The sequence below is a fragment of the Ranitomeya variabilis genome, chromosome 1, assembly GCF_051348905.1.
Source record: "Ranitomeya variabilis isolate aRanVar5 chromosome 1, aRanVar5.hap1, whole genome shotgun sequence".
NCBI classification, from domain to species: Eukaryota; Metazoa; Chordata; class Amphibia; order Anura; family Dendrobatidae; genus Ranitomeya; species Ranitomeya variabilis.
This window is the reverse complement of record NC_135232.1, coordinates 555,468,788-555,496,690: the sequence shown is the minus strand read 5'-3', so window position 1 is coordinate 555,496,690 and position 27,903 is coordinate 555,468,788. Positions and strand designations below refer to the sequence as shown.

Below are 27,903 nucleotides of genomic sequence, written 5' to 3'. Positions count from 1 at the left end.
TTTGAAGTAAGGCCTGGAGCTCAATACTTCCTCGGCGTTTCCGGCAACCGGCTACGCGCCTCAGTAGGATGTTGCCTCGTCTTACAGCACGACTCCTACTGGTGATCCTCCTTGTTGCGTTGATCTCGTTTCTCACTCAGCACAATAAACCTCGCTTCTTGTCCTTTCTTGGGGTACCGCCGCGATGAAGTGCAGGCGCGGTCCCATAATGTTCTTTCTGTTCGCTAGGCCTCTGTCAGGATCCCACCCCTGACAGGGACCCCCCTGAATCTTCGCTTGCAACACCCTCTGCCACAGGATGTTGCCTGGTTCCAACCAAGTTCAGCTTCTGACTAACTTCCTATCTAACCCCCAGTTTTACCAGATTGTGAGGAGTGGCCTAATGCATAGCACCCTTAGCTCCCCCTGGAGGCCAGACTGTGAAGTGTATTGGTGTCTGTGATACCTGGTCAGGTGAACTCCTTCAGTGCCATCAGACGTACCATAGCCCCCCTTAGCGGCGGAGCATCAGTACTGCAACGACCAGGACTCTGGGGCGCTGCAGGACAATTGATTCCTCTTCTGCAGCCACTGTCTGGTCCACATGCGGCGCTGTCGCTTAGCACGAGTGTTCCGTGCATGAGGCTCCAGCTGGCGGTGAGCTTCAACCAACAACGCATCCGCTACAATCACAGGTACATCTGAAACAGACATGGCAACCTGAAAACCCCCCCCAAAAAAAAAAAAAATTTGTACTTAGGATTTGCTAAACTGACACAAGACATCCCATACTGTAATGTAGCGTTCACACATCGCGTTTTTGCCGCTTATAAGGCTACGTTCACATTAGCGTTGCGTCGGGCGCAGCCACGGCGACGCATGCGTCATGCGACCCTATATTTAACATGGGGGCCGCATGGACATGCGTTGCCCTAGCGTTTTGTGACGCATGCGTCACATGCGTCAGGGCACCGAGGACGCTGCATGATGCAGTTTTTTCTGCTTCAAAAACCATGCAACAGTGAATGCATGCGTCACAAAACGCTGCGTTGTGCATGCGTTTACATTTGCGTTGAGCGTTGCGTGGCCGACACTGCACCGCTCAACACAAATGTTAACGTAGCCTTACACGTACATTAAATACGCAGGGATAATAAGCAGCGTTGATGCAACAGCCGTACCTCATAGATACCCTAAAATCACTGTACAAGCCACTGAAACCAGGATGATGAGCGCTGCGGCTTGAAACCGGGAATGCCGAAGAGGGATTTCTGGAGCCACAACCGCGATGCTGTGTATACCGGCGCCACAACCGCGACGCTGTGCATAAATTGAGACGCTATAGCGATGCGGATCGCGCGGCAGCACGGCTGAGTCAAGGACCTCCCCTGGGCGTTGTTAGGCGGTGCCGTACAGCGTCTTTCGAGTGAAAATGGCGGCCAGCAGCGATCTGCTCCTCTGGGGCAGACCGAGCTCCGATTTTTAGTGAGCAAAATGGATGCCCTGGACTACGAGGGCCTGGAGACTCGACCTGCCCACCGCAACCTCCACAAGCAGGAGGTGCTGCGCCGCATTGGGCACATGATGGAGAGGAGGTTCGGCATCCGCCGCAGTGCGCTGCAGCTGCGGAAAAAGTGGGCTGACCTCGGCTACAAAAACCCACAACATCTGGCAGAGTTGCATGCGGAGACAAGGCGAGGCAAGTACCAGTATGGGGGAATTGGGAGACGCACGCTGCCGGGAGGGGGAAATTGGGAGACTCGCGCTCGTGGTTGCCAACTTGTCCTGGAATTCCTGGAAAAACATGCCATTTTATTCTCATGTCCGTATTGTCCGAGAGGAAAATGCGGTGTCTGTGACAAAAATGGTCAGGTCAGGGGTTCCAGAATCTCCCTCCCCATATTTAAATTTTTTGGATGTCCGCAATTTTTATCTAGATTGTCCAGAAATCATTTAGGAGGAGGTTTGCAACCCTGCGCACACTGCCAGGAGGGGGGAATCAGGAGACGCGCGCTGCCGTGAGGCGCTTCCTAATGATGCAATAATACGTGTCCCAGGCCTGGCAGACCATTGAACACCAGAGCCCCCAGACAATGCAGAGTATAGCATCACTGGGAAGTGTGATCTCTATTTTCTATATATGTACGTACATTTGGCGACTCAAAATTTCATTTTGTTCCTTGCCGCCAATGGCCTAGGTTGTTTTTTTTTGTCTGGAGCCCTGTACTTTTGGTGTCTAAACATTGCGTTTCTTTAATTTTTGTGTAGTGAGACGGCGCCGGCAACAGTCACCTGCCATTGCCAACAGCACCACTTCTTCTGCCACCAGCGGCAGCCCACAGCCCGGGACGTCACGTAAGTTAACCATCATTCATTGCAATTTTATTACTGCATACGGGACATAAGAGGGGAGCTGAAATATTGTATACATTACAGGCGCAGTAAGGACCAGGCGCCCTAGCACCCCTCCACCATCAGTAAGGACCAGGCGCCCTTGCACCCCTCCACCATCAGTAAGGACCAGGCGCCCTAGCACCCCTCCACCATCCTCGATACCTCCCTTCTGCCACTCATCTTCCTCCCCCGGGTCGGCGGCCTTCTCCCCAGAGGCGACCATTCGTAAGTGACCAAAACTGCGAGCGCTTCCCAACGGCGTGTTCAATTGTTAACCAGATATGTATTTGTTTCTTTTAGCTGCGGCAGCTGTGGCCCGAGCGAGGGGCTGGGAAATGAGCAGCACTTGTTCCGGCGATGAAGAACCGGCGTCCCTTCTCCGTAAGTATACAGACAGTGGGAGGGGTTATCGGTGGGATGTCACATTTGACAACAACAAAAACGACAAAAAAAAAAACGTTCTCGCCCTCTGGGATAGGACCAAATTGAGTGTGTAGTAAATCTCAGGGTATGTTCACACATGCCGTATTTGCAGCGCAATCACCGTCCGTTCTCCAACCTCTTCTATCCACAGAACCGCCCACCGTGAGAGAGCTGCTGGCTAGACAACAGCGCCTGGAGCGGACAGCAGCGCTCCTGCTGGATCAAGTTAAGCAGCAGGGCCGCACGCTGCGACACCTGTTGGGCCGTGAGAGGATATAATTTTTTTTTTTTTGTTATTTGTTAATTTGTTTGTTCATTGTTTAAAAAAAAAAAAAAAAAAGTTTATATTCCCAGTTTTTTACAAACAAAAAAAAGTTTCTTATTACCGTTAAGTTGTGTGCTGTTTTAATTAACTAGCGGAGCCGGCCAGGGCCAGCCAAGCCAAGGCAGACACAAAAGAGTTGGTTTACCTTTCCATATAGTGTGCGCACAAAATGACAGCCAGCGCAAAAGACTTTGCTAACCGCATCCTAAAGTGCCTCCATCTTGTGCGTCCACTTGCCAGATGCACAAGATGGCTGCCAGAGATGTTTTATACATCATTTTACCGTGTACGTAGATAAGCATTGCTGCATAAAACTATACACAGAAGAAACAAACAACAACTCAAAGATATTTCATACCGTTGATGAGCAAGAAAAGACCGGATGAAGAAGCCTGCAGTATACTGAGTACGGCGTTCCGGACAGAACGTTCACGGGAGAAGAGGATCGTAGCTGGCGGAGGATCGTTCCGGACAGGACGCTGGAAAGGCAGAAGAACGTGAAGACGCAGCTCTCAAGCAATATGGAATCAATCGCTGTAGAGTCGCGGTTTATATTCCGGGATGTCACATCCTGGGTGTCTCCCTGTGGAGAAACACGCCTATCTGGCTACGCTGCAATTTGTCGGATCGTTACACCCCAGCTGTTTGACATGGGGCTAACAACCAGCGAGAACGATAAGTGAGTCGCTGTTACGTCACTGGATCGCTCCTGCATCGTTCGGGAGTTGGTGTGTGTCACGTCTCTACAGAGACCTAAACAGCGACCTAAACAGCGACGCTCCAGCGATCGAGTTTAGGTCGGATGGTTGTCTATATCGCTGCAGCGTCGCTGAGTGTGACGGTACCTTAAAAGAAACTAAAACAAAACAGACAATCAGAACAACCAGAGGCCAGACTGAAACTCTGAAAACTGAGTTTACATCAAGGCCTCACTAGCCTCCCTGGTTGTAATCTGCCATTTTGAGGAGTCTGCCCATGGCTGGGCACAGACTGAGAGAAAATGCCATTATGTCTGTGAAAATGCCTGTGCTCCCTGACAATATTGCTAGGCCCCTCACAATTACTTGCGCAGTAACAGTTCCTTGCAATATTTCCAAAGTGACCACATTTAAAACATTTCACAGAATAATATTTCCTCTCCTTCATTGTACCCGGCCAATTGCAGTACCTGGCAATATGGCTGGAGCCAGCACAGGCATAACATCTAACACATGCCATGCCTGATTTAGGGGCCCTGACAGAACATACTTCTTTCTGTCTGGAACTTTTAAACTCTTCCATTACTAAGGATGCACTCATAACAATGTCACGTTTGAACTTTCTCTGTAATTTAGACAGCACATATCTGTCATTACTTTTTGTTAATGGATCAAAATTTGATAAAATATTTAATTCCTCACCTGTTCTATCACTCCCCCCTTTTTGCCCTGTTCAGGGCACAATTGGTCGGGCATCTGACCTTGTGTTCAGAGACAAAGAGAAGGCTGGCACCACATTTGAAAAATCACTGATGATATTTTCTAGACTATTATTCAGTTGGGAACTAATATCCAGCTCCACACTGCATTGATTAATAATGGCATCACTAGCTGCTGCCATTTTCTTCACAGCTTTGATCTCAGCCCCAGATTGAATCAGCTGTTCTTCCATATCAACACAATGATTTTTCATTTTCAGCAGTTGTGATTCAAGGCTAGCAATCTGCTTTCCTCTGTCCACCTCAGGCTGGTTTCACATTTGCGGTTGTGGCCGCAGCGTTTGTACCGCATATAAACGCATGCGTCGTGTATTCCTATATTTAACATTAGCGACGCATGCGGTTTTTTTGTTCGCGTTTTGCCGCATTTGACGATGCATGCGTCATCTCGTCGTTTGCGGCTTCTCGCGGAAATGCAACATGTAGTAATTTTTAGAGGCGTCTATTTGCCGCCTGGAAACGCATGCGGTCGATTGCGCAAGAATTGCGACAAAAAAACCGCATTGCTGTCTATGTAAACGCATGCGTTTGGTTGCGTTCTTGAACGCATGCGTTTCAATAGAGAAAAACATGTCGTCTAGACACTGATAAGCCACCCCCCACCATCAAGGTGATAAAGGGAGGGTGTGGACAGTTGCAGGTCACTTCTCACCAGACTCTGAAGCAGACGAAACACAGGCTACATCTTGGAGGAAAACAAGACCCTGAACAATGTGAGTATATCCTAGCCAATGCCTTTATTTTCTATTTTCTGTCTCTACATGTCCTAATTTCTGCCATTTCTTTCTTTCTACATGCATCAGAATGTCTTCTTCGGATTCTTCATCTGGTGAGGAGTTTTGCCCAGGACAGTTGGAAGTGGAGCATGTCAGTGAGGTGAGTACTTGCCTCGTCAGATTGGTAAGTATTCACTGTCACATCGACACATGTGACAATTTGATTTTTTCTTTTTTTTAGAGCTCTTCTACTGCGGCAGAGACGGGGCAGGAGCAGCGGAGTCAAGGTCCGGTGGAAAGACGGCAGCGGGTACGTATACAAGGCTGACTGTCCTCAGTGTAATATTCTTGAATCTTCCTTTCTTTCCACTCATATTTCTTTACTTTTTTCTTCTGGAATCCTTTTGTATGTTGACTTTCCTATTCATGCCATTTCTCAGCATCTTTTTTCTTTCTTTTTAATTGAGCAAACTTTAATGATTTTCTTTAATTTTTAGGTTTCACAACGGGAGGATGACCTAATCGAGAATGACCTCCTTATCACCCTGGTCCAGGAGCGAGTCCCGTTGTGGGACACCCGGGATCTACTGCACTCGAACAACGCCCCGACACGGGTCCGAACTGCATTTGGTAAGTATTGCACTGCAGTGTGAAGTAGCAGAGACCTTGGCTGTGCTCACTCGACTGTGTGTGATGAAAGAAACTCTCAGGAGTTTCTCTCATCACACACAGTTGTGTGAGCACGGCCAAAAGTCCTTTTTCTGACCACAAATTTTTTTTTAACAGTATCCAAAGTCAAAACACGTTGGCGTTCAATGAAGGACCGCTTCAACAAGGACCAGCGTCAAGAGAGCCGTGTTCCCAGTGGTTCAGGAGCAAGGATCAGACGCTACAAATACCATCGAGTACTGTCATTTTTAAGACCGGTCCTTACCCAGAGAACGTAAGTATTTATCACGTGCATTAGGTTGTATTGTATTGCCATAATCTGTATTTTTACATTCCACAGGATTTTGCGTCTGGTAAATTTTTGATAGTAATTTTTTCCTTTTTTCACAGCACATACAGCACTACTGTTGGCCCTGGTTCTGGAGCGGTCCTTCATCTGACAGCCACAGATCCGTCCCAGCCATCAAGCAGCGCAGCAGCAAGTGGGCCTTCCACACTAACTGGAGACCAGGTAGCTGGTCCATCAGGTCTTCCCCTTTCGCAGTCCTCTTCCACTGCCCCCTTTTTTTTGGGCTCCTCCCGGCAGCGGCAGAGGGCTTCGGACAGGTCACTCATGCCCGAGTTTTTGCACTTGAGCTCGGTTTTAAATGACGCAATCAAGGCTTTGGGTGACCGAATGGATGTTTCACATAACCTCTTGAATGCACATATCCAGGAGGTCAGCAAAAGCCTTGATCAAGTGAAAGCCAACCTCCAGAGGCCAGCACATCATTTTTTTAGTCAAATTGAGCAGGGCATGCCGGAACACCTTACTCCTGATCCTCAGCTAAGTGTCATGCAGGCCTGCAATGCTGCTTATGTGCAGGCTATGCAGCAGAGTCGGTATTTCCAGCAGACAGTGGGGGCATATCCACCTGTGCCTTCACTGTCACGATTGTCCTCAATGCCGACCTCTGCTGCATCCCACTGCACGGCCACCTCAATTCCTTCCACAGCCGGACACCACTACAGCACCACCACCATGCCGAGTGCAGTTGGACATCCCACTGCCACCACCATGACATCCGCTGCTCCTGCTTGGACCTCCTCCACTGACACCAAGGTGCAGCAGGACCCTGGCATGGCCTTCCGTACCGCCACCTCCACGATGCAGCAGGACCCTGGCATGGCCTTTCGCTCTACAAGCGCTATGGACTCTGGCATGGCCTTCTGCTCTACAAGCCCTATGGACTCTGGCATGGCTGCACGCTCTACGAGCACTATGGACTCTGGCATGGCTGCACGCTCTACGAGCGCTATGGACTCTGGCATGGCTGCATGCTCTACGAGCACTATGAACTCTGGCATGGCTGCATGCTCTACGACCACTGTGGACTCTGGCATGGCTGCACGATCTACGAGCACTATGGACTCTGACACACTGCAGCCGGACCCTGACAGGTCACCCGCCACCATGCCACGCCATATGAGCCCACCAAGACCTCCCACAACCAGGCAAACCAAAAAAAAAACACAGAAAAAAAAAACAGAGGACTCTTAGCATTCCTCCCCCTTCACCTCCCAATGTGTCTGTAATGTAAGGTTTGTCTCACCCTTCCAGTGCGTCTCAAGCCTCTCATGTGTCAAGCCCCATCCCCGAACTTCCAGACCCCACTAGTTTCATTGCCCCTTCTCCTGCCACCTCTGCGTCGTCCACGGTTAGCCAGGCCTCAGTGCTTCACACCCCCCGTTTACATCACTCTACCCCAAGCCAGCGCAGTAAATACATTTTTTAGTTGATTACAAAATAAAAAAAGTTTGATTTGCCACAATTATGTTTGGTTTATTGTGTCTTCCGCCGCCGGCAACACACACCGTGCGCCAAGAAACTTCGTCACACACTTACTTTTTGGGCCACATCATATCTCCAGTAGTTAAAAATAAAAAGACTGCAGCTTTGTGTGTCTTTAGTATACAGATATGAGGTGGGCCAAAAAATATTACATGTAGCTCCATAATCTCTTTTTGTCTGTGCCTAGTGTGGCAGTCTGAAGAGAAAATGCTGGAAATACAGTGCAGACCTCTACTGAACAGGTCAGGTGTCAAAAAACTCATTAGTTATGACACCTGACCTGTTGAGTAGAGAACTGCCTTGTATAACCACCATTTTCTCTTCTTTATACATAATCTATTACACACAAATTGAGGGACAATGGTGGCCACACACTACATATCTATGCTCACCTGCACAGGTGTCAGAAATAGTGAATTCATGAGCCTGTATATGTTTATCATGAATTCATTATTTCTGACACCTGACTTGATGAGTATAGATAGTGTGACAGTTATCGTCTCTTCAGTTTGTGTCCAATGGATACACGAGAAGAGAATCATGACGCAATGACGTCAAAAAGCTTACCAATAAAGCAATATGGCTGCCATTACTAGCAGTATGTGGCCAGTGTTTTATATCAGTATTTGTAAGCCAAAACAAGGAGTGGAACAATTAGAGGTAAATTATGATATTAACATAATAACTAGCACCTCTGCTTTTATCACCCACTCCTGGTTTTGGATTACAAAAACTGATATTAAATACAGATCAAATACTGCCAGTTTTAGGACAGCCTTGGTTTGGAGAGGAAAAAGATAGGAGACACGGTCAACACAACCAAAACTAAAGTTTATTAATGAGAAATCTTATTATCATTGTAGAAAATTACTGTTACAGATGTAATTACAACAGGACATTTACACAACATTGTCCTGCCATGACACACGTCCAATATCTGAATCAAAAAAGGCAGCAAATTGGTCCCGCATGTGACCAACGGCTGCAGTTGACCGCAGCGGGTGATGCTGGAAATCGGGCAGTGGGTGTGCAACTGGTTCATCCAGTTCAATGTTGGGTTGCTCCTTAACCACTATATAATTGTGCAGAACCACACAGGCTTTGACCACCTCGTCGACTGTTTCCACTTTTAGATTTATGGCTGATGCAAGAATGCGCCATTTAGCGACCAGAATGCCAAAGGTACCCTCTACTGTTCTTCGGGCCCTGGTCAGTCTGTAGTTAAAGATCCTTCTAGTGTGGTTCAAGTCCCGACTGGAATAGGGCTTCAGTAGGCTTTCACACATCTGAAAGGCCTCATCCCCAACCATAACAAATGGCATCGGTGGACCTTGAGTGTTGGGGAGAGGTTGTGGCGGGGGAAAATTGAAATTGTTGCCATACACACGGCGGGCCATATCTGAGTTCTTGAAAGTCTGGGAATCGTTGCCACGGCCAAAAGCTTCAATGTCCACGGCGATGAAGCGACAGTTCGCATCGGCTATTGCCATGAGCACAACAGAAAAATATTTTTTGTAATTGAAGTACTCCGATCCTGTTCTGGCTGGTTTGATAATGCAAATGTGCTTTCCATCCACCGCTCCTAAACAGTTGGGGAAATCACACACACTCCAGAATTTTTCCGCAATTTCAAGCCACATGTCCAAGGTGGGTAGGGGTATAAACTCATCCCGGAGTACATTCCACAAAGCCCGGCAGGTGTCCGCAACTATTCCGGACAGGGTGGATATTCCAAGCCGGTATTGGAAGTGGAGGGATGATAAACTTTCTCCGGTTGCCAGAAATCTGGAAGAAAAACAAACACAAAAAACATTACAATCTATTCTTTTTATGGTGTGGTTATGCTAAAGAAAGAAAGGAAAATACCCAATAAATACATGTCAGAAAATACTACATTTGGACTGTCATTGGTTTAGATTTTGAATGTACCTTAATGTAACCAGCAGACGTTCCTCCGGTGGAATCGCTCTACGGAGCTGGGTGTCCTGTCGCCGTATGGCTCCTTGGACACGAGAAAGCAAATCCTGGAACGAGTCTTGCGACATCCTGGTGTATTCCTGGAATTTCTCAGCGTTGGCATTAAGCTCGGCATACAGCGTGTGATAGGCTCCACGGCTCTCACGTAGTTCGATAATGGGGTGCCTCCAAAAACGCCTACGTTGTCTCCTTCTCCATCTTTCGCGATTTCTGTCTTGCTCCCAAGCAAAAGCACAGGCAAGAAACATTTTGAAGCTGAAATCCAGGTTGAAATAAAAGCTCTCCATGTGACGATCCATCATGACGCAGGATACAGTAGCAAACTGTTAAAATTTCAGTAGCTGTTGGAGACAACATGGACAATGCACGTATCATAGAAATCACTGAGATATATTGAATTATGAGATAAACCAGATACAAGACTGTGTAAAACGTATTTTGCAGTCAGGCCTGTGTTCTTTTGTGTGATGTCCCTTGTTTTAGGGTACCGTCACACATTGAAATTTCCATCGCTACGACGTTACGATTCGTGACGTTCTAGCAATATCGTTACGATATCGCTGTGTCTGACACGCTACTGCGATCAGACACCCTGCTGAGAATCGTACGTCATAGCAGATCGTTTGGAACTTTCTTTCGTCGCTTGATCACCCGCTGACATCGCTGGATCGTTGTGTGTGACAGCGATCCAGCGATGTCTTCGCTTGTAACCAGGGTAAACATCGGGTAACTAAGTGCAGGGCCGCGCTTAGTAACCCGATGTTTACCCTGGTTACAAGCGTAAACGTAAAAAAACAAACCGTACATACTCACCCGTCGGTGTCCTTCAGGTCCCTTGCCGTCTGCTTCCTGCTCTGAGTGCAGCCGTACCGTGAGAGCAGGTGATAAAGCAGAGGTTCATCTACATACTGAATGAATATTGGCCCTAAAGCCTAATGGAGGATATAGGTGTACACTGTGAAAATCTTGAATGAATAGCCTCTGTCCTGTTTGTGACCCATCAGTATCTACATATGTACACAACTCCTGTGGGTTTCCATTATAAGCCAGTGGTCCTGAGATAGACATCCTGTCTTCGGCCTATGGATATGTATATTGGTACACAATGCCTGTGGTGTTTGGGTGATAAACCATTGTTCTTTGAATGGACATGTTGGAGCCAGCCCAAATTGAGTTTAACCTGTCCTACACAAGAACTTTCTTCCCAAGTATGAGGATGCCATCTGCAAGAAGGTGATGATTACTGCAGCCAATGACAGTGTTCACATTGCCAGAAGATGATTGGACATTTGCCACAGAAGATTCCAGAAGCAAGGGTGGAGTCATGGCTTGTATGTGGGTGTGGATGTGTATTGGTTTAATATATATGTAAGGATCAGTTATGCATCTTCTCCTTCCCACATCCCAATTTCCTCTACCCTCTCCCATTACCTCTTCCCTTTAATTGTGCCCTTGTCCCTTAGTTAGGCTTCCCTTATGTATGTCATTGTAAATACCTTGTTTGTAATAAACCCCCTTTTAAAGATCCAGTAGTTCTTTGTTAATTAGTATTAACTGGCACCCCAAAGCGCAGCAGATTCTACATTTGGCACCCCAGATGGGACTGTGATTAAATTCCACAGAGAATCCGCAAGAAATTAATCTGCTTTATTTCACATTTGGAAAAAGTGTGGAAACCAAAGAATCGAGTAGTCTGGATCTTGATTTTAAAGAAAATATTGGTGAGTAAAGAATTTCCTTGTAGATTATTTTGTATGCTTGTGTATCAAATATTGTATTGTGTTGTATTGACAGTTTGTTGTTGTATGCAGTTAGCAAAAGGGAAATATCTTTTGTAGATAGGACAGTATTTTATATCAGAATTGGATCTGTGTTTTCTAAGTGTAGGAGTATTGGAGCAAAGAGTGTAGACTTTTGGGAAGTTTGTAATGTAAGGTCTAGTTTTTAGTTCTTCCACTCTGTAATTTTGTTTTGTAAAGTATTTGCAGTTTGTTGCTGAAAATGGAGTTTGTGGAAAAGTTTGTGAAGAAGTATGCCTCTGCTGTTTACCATGTCAGTGTCGATAAATCTTTGGAAGTCCAGTACAATGACTTGATAGCCCAATGTAAAATCTTTAATAATAAGTTGAATAGTAAAGTGCTGAGCAAGAATTTGAAAAAGGAAAAGTTAAGCAATGAAATTTCAGTGTTGCTGAAGATGAAAGAGTTGGCTGAATTGAACGAAGCAAGTTATTTGATGCAAAAGATACAAGTCAAGGAGGACATAGACAAAATTAGTGATTCTGTTATTGGAATTTCTGATAAAACAGCTAGTAAAATACATGGTTTGCAATCAGATGTAAATGAATTAGCTGTGAGAAATAGACAGTTGGAGGAACAATTGAAGGAGTATAGACTGAGCCTCACTTCACATGCAGCTCAGGTTTATTCTTTAGAACTGAAAAATAGTCAAATGGAGAAGTTAATTGCAACACTGGAGAGTCAACTGGATAAAGCTAATTGTCAATTGCATAACAAAGAGCAATGTATACAGTCTCTTACGTCAGAGAAATGCAGCACTGAGACAGTCAATGTATGTACTCTTTCTAATGAGGGTAGAATGGATGCCAGATATAGATCTCCATTGATTGATAATTCTCCATTGCTCACTATTTCTGAGAAGCTTCATCTGTGTCAAGTTCTTGGCAAATTTGAGTCACATATTTCTCCAGTCATTCTGTCCAATAGATTTGAACATGTTGTCCAACAGTATAATCTGAACAATAAAAATGATTGGTCTCTTTTACAAGTTTGGCTTCCAGGGCCAATTGCAGGACAACTAAAAACAGAACAAATGGGTGATAGTTGTAATGGTGCAGAGATAAGAAGGAAGGAATTACAACGCATCATAGGTGGACGAGACATTAGAGGTGAAAATGCCCTAGCAATGACCAGATTCAGGCGATATGATGATCCGTTGCTCTTTTGTAATAGTTATCTGTCCCTATATAGGACTGTTTACAACTGTCTGGAAATGTCTCAGGATGATGCTAATTTCCTATGTTCAATGGCAAATCATTGCAATGTAGATTACACCACAAGAATAACTCTGAGGAATACTAACTCCTATGAAAACTTTGTGAATATACTTAGGGACTGGTGTAATGAGTCTAAAGAGCAATATGAACCGTCGGAAAATGTATCTGCTGTATACAGACCCAGAAGGCAAGAATATGTTAGGTATTGTTATAAATGTGGTCAACCAGGACACATTAAACGGTATTGTAATACACCTAGCATGTACCCAGAAGGAAAAAGTCATTCATTGCACCAAGAAATTGATAGTGTTGAGGCTGAAGAGGAAAGTATCTCCTATAACACAGCGTTCCTAGAGACATGTGAGGAGATAGGTAATGTAGAAGCTGGCCCTGATACAAATGCACCAAAACCAGAAACATTGCGGAGCCCAAATTACAAAAGTAAGACAGGAAAACGTCAGGAGATGTCACATAATAAACAACAAAAGGAAGGTGCTAATATCCCTATGATCGATCCATGGGTATCTCTACCATTCTGGTTATTTTGGAGTTGGTCACAAATTGCCCTACCACTGTTGCTAAACTGCCCAGCACCGTTTGCCAATATGGTTGGGTAAACATAGAGAGACTTTGGCTGCCATGTTAGATGTGAATCAATTAGCATATGGATAATGGACGGGATAAAGTTATGTTTTGTGTATGGTTTGAATTTGTGTTCTAACTATGTTTGTGTTTCTTTTTAGACTGGAGACCATGTATCGTGTGATATTAAAGCAAGGAGATTAACCAGTGTGTTTTGTTCAACAGGCCATATACAGCACTGTATCCATAAATGAAACAGGCTATTTCTCTGTAATAATTAACTATATGAATGCATTCATAAGGCCACATTTAAATCCACGTGGTTTAGACAATGAGCTCAAAGTTAAAGGTTTAAGTAATTGTTTGCAAACAATTAAACGAGTAGTCGTCCCATTGTGATGACTGTGTATTGTATTTACCTAATGCATGATTGTTTGTTGTGTATGTATGTTCTTTATCTTGTTTCACAGGTAATCGTCTTCAATCAGAACCTGAAGTTGGATGGCTAATTTACATGATAGTGCCAACTAGTGCAAAGCTGAGGTTTCTATATGAAATCTGCAGATCCAGCTTAACCACTTTGCTCATCTTTAGTCATCATGAGACAGATAAAGTTGAGTTGCCCTAATTGTTTTATGTTTGTCTTGTTTTATGTCTTCCTGTGCAATGCATTGAATCACGGTATTATTTTTTTTTCTTTTAAATATTCTTGCTGCTCAGAATTTTTTTAACATCCCTAATCATTGTCTTGAAATTTTTCTTACCTCATATTTAAATTCTATTTGTTTTTTCTCCCTTTCTTTTTGTTTGATACCAAGCTTTGGTATCAAAGGGGCGTAAGTGTAACAATTACCATGCAATACCATAAATGCAATGGTGTTAGAATTTTTGTAATTAAAATTTTATTTTTGGAATTTATTTATTTTTCCACGTTTGATATATTTATTTATTTTTTGATTCTTGTAAAAGAAACAATATATAGATTACAACTGCTAAGAATCTGATACTGCTCTTGTTCTTTATTTCCAGGATCTGTGATGGAGCATAAATTTGCATCCTGGATGAGCTATGATTTGATGGCAATTTGATTCATAAACAACATTTATGAAACATCTTCTTGACATGGATTAACCTGTATCTAAAAACTCGTGGAAGGCCATGTTTTAACCGGGCATTGGATACCCCTTATCCATTGATACCGTGTGTAGCAGCAGAGTCTACATTGGCAGCATGAGTCGCATGTGATATATTGTTGTAAACTATTCATGTTCTGAATGTATTATATATTCAAAGCACAAGGGGATTGTCTAAAAGTATGACTAGCAAACATCATGATCAAAATGAATTAAATGAGGTTACCCATCTATTGGAAAATAATGCTAAGGGTTATTGGGGGGAGGTCATATTTTGTCATTCAAATGCAAGCAAATGGCATTCTGAATTATCTAATCCGTCTGATTTTTTGTAATACTCATTATTTTTCTAATTTTTCCCTGCTACTTCTAATTTTTGTACTACTCATTATTTTTCTAATTTTGTCCCTGCTACAAAATATACATGTGCTATATAACCTGTTACTTATAAAAGACGATTCAGGTGTTAAATGTGAATGAACAAACCGCTGTTAAAATTGCATCATGGGAGACAAAGGTACAAAGTCCCATTGAGTTAGAGGAAATTGTAGTATGTGAGAACTGTGACAGTGGAGGGCACAGTAGGAAAGACTGTATGATTCCAGAATGAAACAAAATAGGAAAATCCTAGTGGGAATAGAAATCAAGTTATAACAAAGTTAATTTTTTTTTTAGTGAATGTTGACAGATTGTGAAGTGAATGTGTCAAGACTCCTTGCCCTAAGAAGAATTGACTACAGTGGTGAAGAGGATTATGGAATAGTAGACTCTTACAAGTTATGTGTCATTCAGACACAAAGGGGCGTATGTTGGAGACAACATGGACAATGCACGTATCATAGAAATCACTGAGATATATTGAATGATGAGATAAACCAGATACAAGACTGTGTAAAACGTATTTTGCAGTCAGGCCTGTGTTCTTTTGTGTGATGTCCCTTGTTTTAGTGATAAGGCAGAGGTTCATCTACATACTGAATGAATATTGGCCCTAAAGCCTAATGGAGGATATAGGTGTACACTGTGAAAATCTTGAATGAATAGCCTCTGTCCTGTTTGTGACCCATCAGTATCTACATATGTACACAACTCCTGTGGGTTTCCATTATAAGCCAGTGGTCCTGAGATAGCCATCCTGTCTTCGGCCTATGGATATGTATATTGGTACACAATGCCTGTGGTGTTTGGGTGATAAACCATTGTTCTTTGAATGGACATGTTGGAGCCAGCCCAAATTGAGTTTAACCTGTCCTACACAAGAACTTTCTTCCCAAGTATGAGGATGCCATCTGCAGGAAGGTGATGATTACTGCAGCCAATGACAGTGTTCACATTGCCAGAAGATGATTGGACATTTGCCACAGAAGATTCCAGAAGCAAGGGTGGAGTCATGGCTTGTATGTGGGTGTGGATGTGTATTGGTTTAATATATATGTAAGGATCAGTTATGCATCTTCTCCTTCCCACATCCCAATTTCCTCTACCCTCTCCCATTACCTCTTCCCTTTAATTGTGCCCTTGTCCCTTAGTTAGGCTTCCCTTATGTATGTCATTGTAAATACCTTGTTTGTAATAAACCCCCTTTTAAAGATCCAGTAGTTCTTTGTTAATTAGTATTAACTGGCACCCCAAAGCGCAGCAGATTCTACAGTAGCCCTAGGGTCTATATATAGAGATCCCATAATACACGCCCTCTGTAGTCCCATTGGCGGTGTCTGATTATCTTGATTTTTCTCTTGTGAAATTTCTCATCATGCGCACCAAAAACGCAAACGCAGGAAAAAACGCATATAAACGCATACAAATGCGGTGTTTTTTTAACCGCATGCGACAACGCATGCGTCTAAAAAACGCAGCGTTTGTACGCGTTTATATGCGTTTTTTCCACCACTTGCAGATGCGTTTTAAACGCTGCGGATTTAAACGCTAATGTGAAACTAGCCTTATACTGATCGTTCTTTGCCAGTTGAGTCTGTAAGGCACACACTCTCTGCACATTAGTCACACAACACTGGCAGTGGAAAGTTGGGGAATTACACAGGGATTCCTCATACACACAGATAAGTTTTGCTAACATTTGTAGTCGTTTACTTGATTTATTCAAGACCGACAGTCTCTTTATGCACATGCTGTCATGCCTACATGCTTGTTCCAATAGGGCAGACCACAGCATTTCTGCAGATTTGGGTACAGTGGGGGTTACTGGATTAAATTTACTGTGCTTTACTAATCTTTTAAGGGTTGATAAGTCCATACTCACTCTTCCTGAAGCCATCTTGGTCGTCCTCCTTGTCCCTTCTCTGCTGCTTGAAAAAGGTCCTTTTACCTCTGGAATGCCTTTTCCTGACCAGCTGGACTTTACCTTGAGAACGACTATGACTCTTTGGAAGATTGGACTGGTAAAGATCACCCCAAACTTTCAAAAATTACCATGCAAAGGAAAAAGAAAAAATGTTAAAGATCAGAAGACTAGGTTTTCTGTTATTGATTTTGTTCCATGTATAGCTTGTATTGAAAATCTGCATCACTGTCTGAACTATCAGCGCTCTGAACGCACCGATTTACACAACAGTTCACCCTGTATCAATGTAATCTGTCCACGTCCCTCCAGCCTGATCAGTTCACAGACGATGACCAGAAATTCAAACAGCAAAACATGTTAAACAAAATCGAAACTGTGGTCCTGTAGCTCGCCATTGTAAAAGGACAGGGTTATCTTCCACAAAATATGAAACTTATAGTTACCAAAAGGGGGAAACCTCCCTACACCTCTATTGAGGTCCAATATTAACTATTATCACCAAACTTGACTATTAATAATTAATATCCACTTAATACGCCTCAACGTTATCTTTTCCTTATGCTAACTGAGACAAAACAGTGTAACAATAAAGGGTATTTATTACACACACACACAAGTCTGCAGTCTATAACATACATATATTATACCCAAGCTGGCAACTATATATATATATATATATACAGTTATACAGATATACAACTCTAATACAGTAATATCACTACAGTATACAGTGATATCCCAACAATATCACACAGTAATAACCCACAATAACCAGTAATATCACAACAATCAATTAACTGCCTGATTACCCAAATCACACATACAATATCAGCCCTCCCAGCTATGGCTAGCTAACCCTAATGAATAGTACTGGGCCTATTAAGAAAAGGGGATACAGAGTATACTTAAGCCATGTGGGTCCATCATCATTCCAGGCAATGCAGGCACAGCAAAAGAGGCAGATCACATGTGTCTTGTGCCTTTTATGTCCAGCTAGAAGAGGCGTATCCAGCCCCAGGTGTGTGGGGATGAGGTCAAAAGTCTATTGTCCACTGGCCTAAGTCCTAAATGAAACCTGATATACCAGCTTGAGGAGGGAACTACTGAGCCCATGTGGGGGAAATTATATATCACTAAACACATCTCTACGTAAAGATATATATTTTGGAGCACTTGCCTTCTACAAACACATTCTGATTTCGGGCCAGAAGGGGGAGCTCTGAACCTGGTTTCAGGGAAGCTTTCCCCGCATATATATATTTTCTGGCTTGGAGGAGGAGTTAGGGAGTTGAGTGAGAGACAGTGAAGGAGACAGGAGGGTGAGCAGAGCTGGGGCCATGCAGCTACGTGTGGTGCTGCAGCTCCAGGCTAGAGAGGAAAAGCAAGAATGTTGCATTGATAGCAAGTGCCTGAGGGGAGAAGCACAGGAGAACAAAGGAGCAAGAAGGGAGCTGTGGTTGCGCTCCTTCCAAGCTGAAGCGCAGGAACCAGGCACCGGGAGCCCAAGGCTGTGTAATACTTTATGTCCCACAGCAGAAGCGGAGGACAGTAGATTTTAAGTCCGTACCCCAACCTGAAGGTACAGCAACACACAGAGCCCAAGTCATGATAGAGACTCTGTAAAAAGACTTGAGTCGCCTACCATGCAGGTACTGTCCCAGGACAGGAGGGAGAGGACATTGACAGAAGCCGCAGGCAGCAAAGAACTCACTTAAAAGCGCGTGACGGAATGCTTAAGAACCTCACCTGGGAAAGGGATCTGTAATTGCTTCCAGGCCGACCGGACCTCACCAACACCTGTTGCTGATACTCTGGACTGTGGCTGTCTACCATCACTAAACCAGGTAAAGAGACTGCAACCCTGTGTCCTCCGTTTATTTTCCGGCACCGCACCATCCTTGCCAAACACATCGGGAGCCCTGGAGACCCAACTTCACCTGTGGGAAGCTATACCATCCCTGCTGCCATAACATCACCCCAGAGGACCCCTTTAAGCAGCGTCGGTCACCCCTGACCGAGTACCACAGGTGGCATCACAAACTTTGATTTTTTAACAAACCCCTTTAAAGACCGTCCCTTTTACTTGGGCACCCAGGGCTACGGACCGAGTCACCGCCGCCATGAAACATTCCATTAAGTGCCTGACCTGGTAACGAGTAACCCACGGCCCTGGCGGGCATTCCACCTGCACCATATGTCTCCATACTGTGTAGAAATCGCAAGAACACGGCATGTCATCATGGACAGGAGGCAGATTAAGAGTTAACAGTTTTATTTAGCAATAAACACACTCCATGCAGGGACTGATAGATGGCAGGGTAGTGATAGGGAATAGGGCAGAACTGGGAGAGTGGCAGGTTAGGACAGGGACAAATGATAGTTCAGTAACTAAAGAGGTGAAACTTATCAGACGGTAGTCTTCTTGTGTGCGGCTTCTCAGGGTTCCAACGGTGGCACCAACAGCAGCGGCACGTGAGGTCTCGATGAAGTCTCTGACGAACGGGATCCAACAGTGGCACCGACAACAGCAGTGTGTGATGTCTCGATGAAGTCTTTGAGGAGAGAGTAACTTTCCCATGCCCACGTGCAGGGTCAGACTGGCCTGGCGGGGTATCAGGGAAAACCCTGGTGGACCATTGTCTCTGGGGACAGGAGAGGAGAAGAAGAAGAAGAAGAAGAAGAAAAAAGTCAGTGGTTTTTAGGGGCACGGGCCCTTTAAAAGCACAGACAAAGAAAGTGCAGGGGCGCGGGTGTGCGCACACAGCGTTCATTACCTAAACCGCTGCGGCGCGCGTCCCGATAGTAGCTGTCAATTGTGCGCCTATCGTCATCAGTCGCTGGCCTCTGCTAGGTCAGCAGCCATTTTACTATGTGCGTGTTGACCTACCGAGGAGGAGGAGGATGCCACCACTGGGAGCGCAGGCAGGTAAGAGGAAACTTCTGTCTCTCTGTCTGTCTATGTCACTCCGTCTGTGTATGTCTGTCGCTCTCTGTCTGTCTCTGTCTCTCCATGAGGCCAGTATAAGGGGCCAGGATGGATAAATGGGGGGGGGGGAGCAGGAATAAAGGACAGGGATGGATATAAGGGGGGCAGCATGGATATATGGGGCAGGAAAAAAGGACCAGGATGGATATAAGGGAGGCGGCAGGATGGATATATGGGGGGGCAGGAAAAAAGAACCAGGATGGATATAAGGAGGGCAGCAGGATGGATATATGGGGGAGGCAGGAAAAAAGAACCAGAATGGATATAAGAAGGTCAGCGAGATAGATATATGGGGGGGTAGGAAAAAAGAACCTGGATGATATAAGGAGGGCAGCGGGCTGGATATATGGGGGGCAGAAAAAAAGGACCAAGATGGATATAGGTAGGGCAGCAGGATGGATATATGGGGGGGGACAGGAAAAAAGAACCAGGATGGATATAAGGGGGGCAGCGGGATGGATATATGGGGGGCGGGAAAAAAGGACCAGGATGGATATAAGGAGGGCAGCAGGCTGGATATATGGGGGGCAGAAAAAAAGGACCAAGATGGATATAGGTAGGGCAGCAGGATGGATATATGGGGGGGCAGGAAAAAAGAACCAGGATAGATATAAGGGGGGCAGCGGGATGGATATATGGGGGGCGGGAAAAAAGGACCAGGATGGATATAAGGAGGGCAGCAGGATGGATATATGGGGACAGGAAAAAAGGACCAGGATGGATAAAAGGGGACCGGCAGGATGGATATATGGGGGGGGGCAGGAAAAAAGGACCAGGATGAATATAAAGGGGTGGCAGGACAAAGAACTAGGATGGATACATGTGAGGGGCCAGGATGGATACATATAGGAAGACCAGGATATATATGGGGGGGCAGGACAAAGGACCAGGATGCATATGGAGCGCCCCCACTGCCGCAGGGCCGAGGGGTACCCGGTACTGGGCCTCTGTGTCTCAGTCCTGGGGTTGTCACGGTGGCTAGGCCCGGTCCGTGACCCTGCTGAGGGGCGTCCAGTGAAAGTTGAGAATGTGATGATGTTATGGTGCGGTGCAGGTCGCGGTGAATAACGAGGACACCAGGTTGCAGTCTCTTTACCTCTTTACTGAAGGCTTCAGGATCCTCAGTCCGGAATACGGTCAACCAGGCTACCTGAGTCCGGCCGGTCCGATGGCACCTCCAGAGTTCCCTTTGCAGGTGGAAATCTGTGCCTACCTTCTAGCGCTTGTGTGTTGTGGTCCTTCCCTGCTGTGCTTACGGAATAGTCCCCACAACTGATGTGTCTGTTTCTGAAGTTCCCTCACAACTCGATTATGATGTTCTTCTTCGTCCCCCCAGATGATATGGCTAGGTCGCACCCGTATGACGGGTAGGCTCGGAGCTCTTCCGGGACCCTAGAGTCGCCCCTCTCCAAATGTTGCCCCCTGTGTCTGCTTAGGTGATTTTGGGTGAGACAGCCCGCCTAGAACTGACTGTCCTACCGTAGGTTTGAAGTAAGGCCTGGAGCTCAATACTTCCTCGGCGTTTCCGGCCACCGGCTACGCGCCTCAGTAGGATGTTGCCTTGTCTTACAGCAAGACTCCTACTGGTGTTTCTCCTTGTTGCGTTGATCTCGTTTCTCACTCAGCACAATAAACCTCGCTTCTTGTCCTTTCTTGGGGTACAGCCGCGATGAAGTGCAGGCGCGGTCCCATAACGTTCTTTCTGTTCGCTAGGCCTCTGTCAGGATCCCAACCCTGACAGGGACCCCCCTGAATCTTCCCCTGCAACACCCTCTGCCACAGGATGTTGCCTGGTTCCAACCCAGTCAGCTTCTGACTAACTTCCTATCTAACCCCCAGTTTTACCAGATTGTGAGGAGTGGCCTAATACATAGCACCCTTAGCTCCCCCTGGAGGCCAGACTGTGAAGTGTATTGGTGTCTGTGATACCTGGTCAGGTGAACTCCTTCAGTGCCATCAGATGTACCATAGCCCCCCTTAGCAGCGGAGCATCAGTACTGCAATGACCAGGACTCTGGGGCGCTGCACTCCCCCCCGGTTAAATCCAGTACTCCTGGACTTGGAAAAAAACAACAATACATGTCAGCAAAAAGACATACAATTTTTGAAATGCAATAACAAGTAAATTTGAACAGAGCTTCCCTTTATGGGAGGTGAGGACACTTGAACGTTACAAACACGGTTAAATATTTTAAATAACATACTATAAATAACTTCTCTTACCCAACCGGGTATTCTACTTAGTGCACTTTCTGAACAATAATTTATCATTGCCTTTAAGGACGTATACGCTGAATCCACTAAAGACCTTCTTATAAAACGCTATAAGGCTAATCAACTTTTCTTCAATTTCCACCTTTACAGCTGCAGGACCACCTGTCTATCTGCCCCAGGCCTACTGCCTCTCGCTCTGTTGCAGGACCGCCCCATTCTCATCCGGGCCTACTGCCTTTCTGCTACTATACACAGTATAGAACTTATCAACCTTCTCTCAGTTCAAGATCACTGAGCCATCTCTGTATGGCTCCTAGGAGGACTCACCGACTAACCCCGTACGGGTTCACTTCCTGTCCTCATTCTCTAACACATTATTAAACATTTCTTACAATTAACTAGCTAACTACATATAACTTCTACATGTAAGCATTATTCGGCTTTAAGTGCCATTGGTGAACGTCCCCTTTAAGAGGGGACCAAGTCTCTCGGAGGTAGTGCAACTTCTCAAGCTGCAAGTTCGTATACAGCAAGGACTCCGGTGCTGTTTCCAAGAACAGTTTCTTCGCAAAGAGTCCTTTTCTTTGTAAAACCAGTAGAGGGCACCTTTAAGAAGGTGCAAACTATTTATAATAAGTTTGTAATCATGCAGTGTTCATGATCCAGCAGTTCTTTTCAACAGTGATGAAAGAGAAACAAAAGCAAAAAGACAAAAGTAGGGATCCCGGGTAAACTAAGGGATCCCTTTAAGAGTTAACCCTAGTCGGGTTGTAGCAGCAAGAAGACACATAGAAAGACGGACAGTTAACTATATACAAGTGATGAAGCATTCTTGCTTACTCAGTTTCTGGCTGGGCAGGAGGCAGCCTCCTTCTCCCAGACAGGGGTCTGGGTGGCCACCGTTTTGGTTTCAACGCCAGCTGGGGCACCAGTTACCACTGCGGCCAAGCTCCCGGCCACTACAGCGGCGGTGGTAGTAACAGTGCAGGTTGTGATCTTCACCACGGTGCAAGTGGGAGTAACCACCGTGGTCTTTGTGGTGACGGTGGAGCGGTCACAGGAGGGTGTCTTCACCACCGGGGGCTGTTTTGCGGGCACCTTGGTTGGGGGTGTCGTAGGCTTTTTCTTATGGACGTTCAAAGCGAACCACCCCTTTTCCCCAAAGTGCGGGGAGTAGGTGACTTCGTCCCCCGGGTAGAGGTCCCGGTCCGGATGACCCTCCCTCAGGTGAGACTCGACATCCCTCCAGTTGACAAACACTTCCGCGTACAGGCCCAGCTCTTTAATGAAGCCCCAGCCTCCGCGGAGCTTGAAGGTGATGACGGTCCCCTGCCTGCGCGGGGCCTGGTGAGTGGTGGGGTCCTTGCGGGCCCGGTCCTTGACCGCCAAGTCTTTTTGATGGTGGGCCTCCATCCCGGCCCGGTATGCCTCCTCCTTGTTTTCCCACTGCTGTTCTAGCTGGGCCTGGTATTCCTCCCAGCTAAGGGCCTGTACCATTTCACCCTCCTGGGTCGCCACCCCGGGGAACCCCATAAAGTTGGCCCCGGGGTTCACCCAGCCGCATACCGTGCGCTCTGCATAGACTGCGCCCGGCAGGGTGACTGGTGAGATCAGGGGCTTCAGGAGGTGCTCCATGCCTGTGGCCTGGTCCCAGGGAAGGAGGCACTGGAGCCGATAGGTCCCGGGGGGAGGTGGCGCTGCGACGGGGCCTATCACAGGTCCGCTGCTAATGGGGCAGGGTCGGCGGGCTTACCGGCCGGTGCAGCATCCTCCCTCGCGGCGGATCCCACTGGGTGCCATCGGTGGAGATGTCGGCAGCAAGTCGATCAGCGGTGCGGGAACCGAGGTCGGGGATCCTTCCGCCGGCACCTCCTGGGGTGCGGCCTTGGCCTCCATCCGCAGCTGGAGAAGCTGTTCAATTAAGTCCTCCATCTCAAGTTGCAGGAGACCCACTTCAGCTGTGGAGACGAGACCACTACACTCCTCCGGGTAGCTGGGGGAGCTTTCCACTTCAACCCCACACTCTGGGTCTGAGCGGTCAGCCATTGCATCCTCCACGTGGGTCACTTCCTGGTCTTTTTCCGCTCTCTTCATCGTGGGCGGTTGCGTTTTCTCTGTCTCCGCCCACCATTGAGAATCAGGAGGCGGATCTCTGCTGCTGACGGACACGTCCTCAAGGTACAGAAATATTTAGATTGGGCGGCCATTGTCTTTCCCGCTCTTCAGCGGGTCCACGCCTACTCCACGCCCCTCTTCTCCTCCTGCGCTCTCCTCAGCGCTGTAATGGCGGCGGTTTTTGGTGGCAAGTGGCAATGCACAGTCTTTGCAATAAGTCACAGTCCAAGCACAATAAATCACAGTTCCAAGGCACACATGACCTGATCCTCCAGGCTTAAGTAGATCCTGTTCGTGACGCCAAGTTGGAGCGCCCCCACTGCCGCAGGGCCGAGGGGTACCCGGTACCGGGCCTCTGTGTCTCAGTCCTGGGGTTGTCACGGTGGCTAGGCCCAGTCCGTGACCCTGCTGAGGGGCGTCCAGTGAAAGTTGAGAATGTGATGATGTTATGGTGCGGTGCAGGTCGCGGTGAATAACGAGGACACCAGGTTGCAGTCTCTTTACCTCTTTACTGAAGGCTTCAGGATCCTCAGTCCGGAATACAGTCAACCGGGCTACCTGAGTCCGGCCGGTCTGATGGCACCTCCAGAGTTCCCTTTGCAGGTGGAAATCTGTGCCTACTTTCTAGCGCTTCTGTGTTGTGGTCCTTCCCTGCTGTGCTTACGGGATAGTCCCCACAACTGTTGTGTCTGTTTCTGAAGTTCCCTCACAACTCGATTATGATGTTCTTCTTCGTCCCCCCAGATGATATGGCTAGGACGCACCCGTATGACGGGTAGGCTCGGAGCTCTTCCGGGACCCTAGAGTCGCCCCTCTCCAAATGTTGCCCCCTGTGTCTGCTTAGGTGATTTTGGGTGAGACAGCCCGCCTTGAACTGACTGTCCTGCCGTAGGTTTGAAGTAAGGCCTGGAGCTCAATACTTCCTCGGCGTTTCCGGCCACCGGCTACGCGCCTCAGTAGGATGTTGCCTCGTCTTACAGCACGACTCCTACTGGTGTTTCTCCTTGTTGCGTTGATCTCGTTTCTCACTCAGCACAATAAACCTCGCTTCTTGTCCTTTCTTGGGGTACCGCCGCGATGAAGTGCAGGCGCGGTCCCGTAACGTTCTTTCTGTTCGCTAGGCCTCTGTCAGGATCCCACCCTTGACAGGGACCCCCCTGAATCTTCCCCTGCAACACCCTCTGCCACAGGATGTTGCCTGGTTCCAACCCAGTCAGCTTCTCCCTAACTTCCTTTCTAACCCCCAGTTTTACCAGATTGTGAGGAGTGGCCTAATACATAGCACCCTTAGCTCCCCCTGGAGGCCAGACTGTGAAGTGTATTGGTGTCTGTGATACCTGGTCAGGTGAACTCCTTCAGTGCCATCAGACGTACCATAGCCCCCCTTAGCGGCGGAGCATCAGTACTGCAACGACCAGGACTCTGGGGCGCTGCACATATATATATGGGGGGCCAGGATGGTTATATGGTAGAGCGAGGATGCATATACAGTATATGAGGGGCCAGGATCGATATATGGGGGAGGATGGATTTATGGGAGGTGGCAGGACAAGGGAACAAGATGCATATATATGGGGGGCAAGGATGCAGATATATGGGGGAGCTAGTATGCATATAAATGGGAAGCCAGGATGGATATATGCTAGAGCCAGGATGCATGTACAGTATATGGGGACCCAGGATCCATATATAGGAGCCAGGGTGGATTTATGGGGGGCAGGACAAGAGAACAGGATGCATGTATATGGGGGGCCAAAATGGATATATATGGGGGGCCAGGAGGGATATATGGGGGGACAGGACAAGGATGAATATATATTGTGGAACCAGGATGGATATATGGTAGAGCCAAGATGCATATATATGGGGGGCAGGATGGATTTATGGGGGGGCAGGACAAGGGACCAGGATGCATATATATGGGGGGCCAAGATGCATATTTATGGGGGGGGTCCAGGATGCATACATATGGGGAGCCAGGATGGATATATATTGGGGAGAAAGGATGGGTATATATGGGGGCTAGGATGGCTATATGGGGGAGCGAGGATGCATATACTTTATAAGTGGGATCTGGGATCATGATAGATACATGGGGGAGCCAGGATGGATTAATTGGGGGGGGAGGCCCGGACAATGGACCAGGATGGATATATGGGGGGCAGGACAAGGGACATTTGGGGGCAGGCATGGATAGCTGGGGGCAGGATGGATATCTGGGGGCCAGGCTGCACAAGGGACATAGGGGGGTAGGCTGGGGCATATTATAAAATAAGGGGAACCAGGCTGGGCGAGATTATTAAGTAAAGGGGTCCAGAATGAGGGACTTACCGTAATTACTGTTTGGGGGCCAGAATGAGAAACATGCTATATTAGTTTATGGTGACAAGTGGGGAGCATAGCTTCTTTAGGGTCCAATTAGGGACATTATTACTACTGTAATATAATTTACTTTTTAGGAAACAGTTTTTCATGGAGGGAACAAAATCGGGGTTCTGTTATGTGCAGGGCAGCACTACGTCGCTTTTTTTCTTCATCTGACATAGTGTAGAAGTCGAGGAAAAAATGCGGAAAGTGCTCTGGAAGTGATCAGCAATTGATGATTGTGTGTTATTTTTTGCATAGATGAGTCCTGGCTGGAAGTAGTAATGGCGGTCTATCCTGGCTGGAGAAGAAAAGCGAAGAAGGACTTCAACTAGAGACGTCACCGGTGAGTCAGTGTATTACATGTTCCTGTGTATAATGTCACCGGTGATCACTGTATTACCTGTACACTAACGCTATATACAGAGATCTTGTGCATAATGTCACTGGTGATCCCTGTATTACCTGTACACTGACACTATATACAGAGCTCCTGTGTATAATGTCACTGCTGATCACTGTATTACCTGTACACTGACACTATATACAGAACACCTGTGTATGATGTAACTGGTGATCCCTGTATTACCTGTACACTGACACTATATACAGAGCTCCTGTGTATAATGTTACCGGTTATCACTGTATTACCTGTACACTGACACTATATACAGAGCTCCTGTGTATAATGTCACTGCTGATCACTGTATTACCTGTACACTGACACTATATACAGAACACCTGTGTATGATGTAACTGGTGATCCCTGTATTACATGTACACTGACTCTATGTTAGGGTTGGCGGAATGCAGCGAATATATTTATTAGATGGAATTGGTGCGTTCGCAACCCGGGATCCACCGTGCAGGATAGAACCTGCTGCTAAGTAATTGGCGGCACTATATGGCGGGATAAACCAGCTCTGTTAGCTTCACAGAGTGGCCGAGAAAGCAAAGCTCTGTGCCCTGTTAAGGTACCGTCACACTAGGCGATATCGCCAGCGATCCGTGACGTTGCAGCGTCCTGCATAGCGATATCGCTATGTTTGGCACGCAGCAGCGATCTGGATCCTGCTGGGATATCGCTGGTTGCAGGGAGAGTGGACGAACTTTCTTTCGTCGCAACTCTCCCGCTGACACCGCTGGATCGCCGTGTGTGACGCCGATCCAGCGATGTCTTCACTGGTATCCATGGTAAACATCGGGTTACTAAGCGCAGGGCCGCGCTTAGTAACCCGATATTTACCATGGATACCATGGTAAAAGTAAAAAAAAAACACTACATACTCACCGTCTGTTGTCCGTCACGTCCCCTGGAGCTTGCCGTACTGACTGTCTCAGCGCCGTCCGGCCGTAAAGCAGAGCCCAGCGGTGAACCTGCAGTAACAGCGGTTCACCGC

The 27,903-nt window shown here is 46.7% G+C and overlaps 1 protein-coding gene across 1 annotated transcript; it reads left to right on the top strand.

Moving 5' to 3' along the window:
* Window positions 1-11,792: 11,792 nt before the first annotated feature.
* On the top strand, window positions 11,793-14,017 carry LOC143796936 (posterior protein-like). The gene is made up of 3 exons (XM_077281053.1): window positions 11,793-13,328; window positions 13,551-13,596; window positions 13,860-14,017. The coding sequence occupies exons 1-3, from the start codon at window positions 11,793-11,795 to the stop codon at window positions 14,015-14,017; spliced, it is 1,740 nt and encodes a 579-aa protein (XP_077137168.1).
* The last annotated feature ends 13,886 nt before the right edge of the window (window positions 14,018-27,903 follow it).

Bases quoted from the DNA above. Each gene is read 5' to 3' on its own strand.
- LOC143796936 (XM_077281053.1), top strand. From the start codon at position 11,793: ATGGAGTTTGTGGAAAAGTTTGTGAAGAAGTATGCCTCTGCTGTTTAC. The intron at 13,329-13,550 runs GTATCTCTACCA...GTTTCTTTTTAG, and splicing joins TCCCTATGATCGATCCATGG to ACTGGAGACCATGTATCGTG. The intron at 13,597-13,859 runs GTGTGTTTTGTT...CTTGTTTCACAG, and splicing joins TAAAGCAAGGAGATTAACCA to GTAATCGTCTTCAATCAGAA.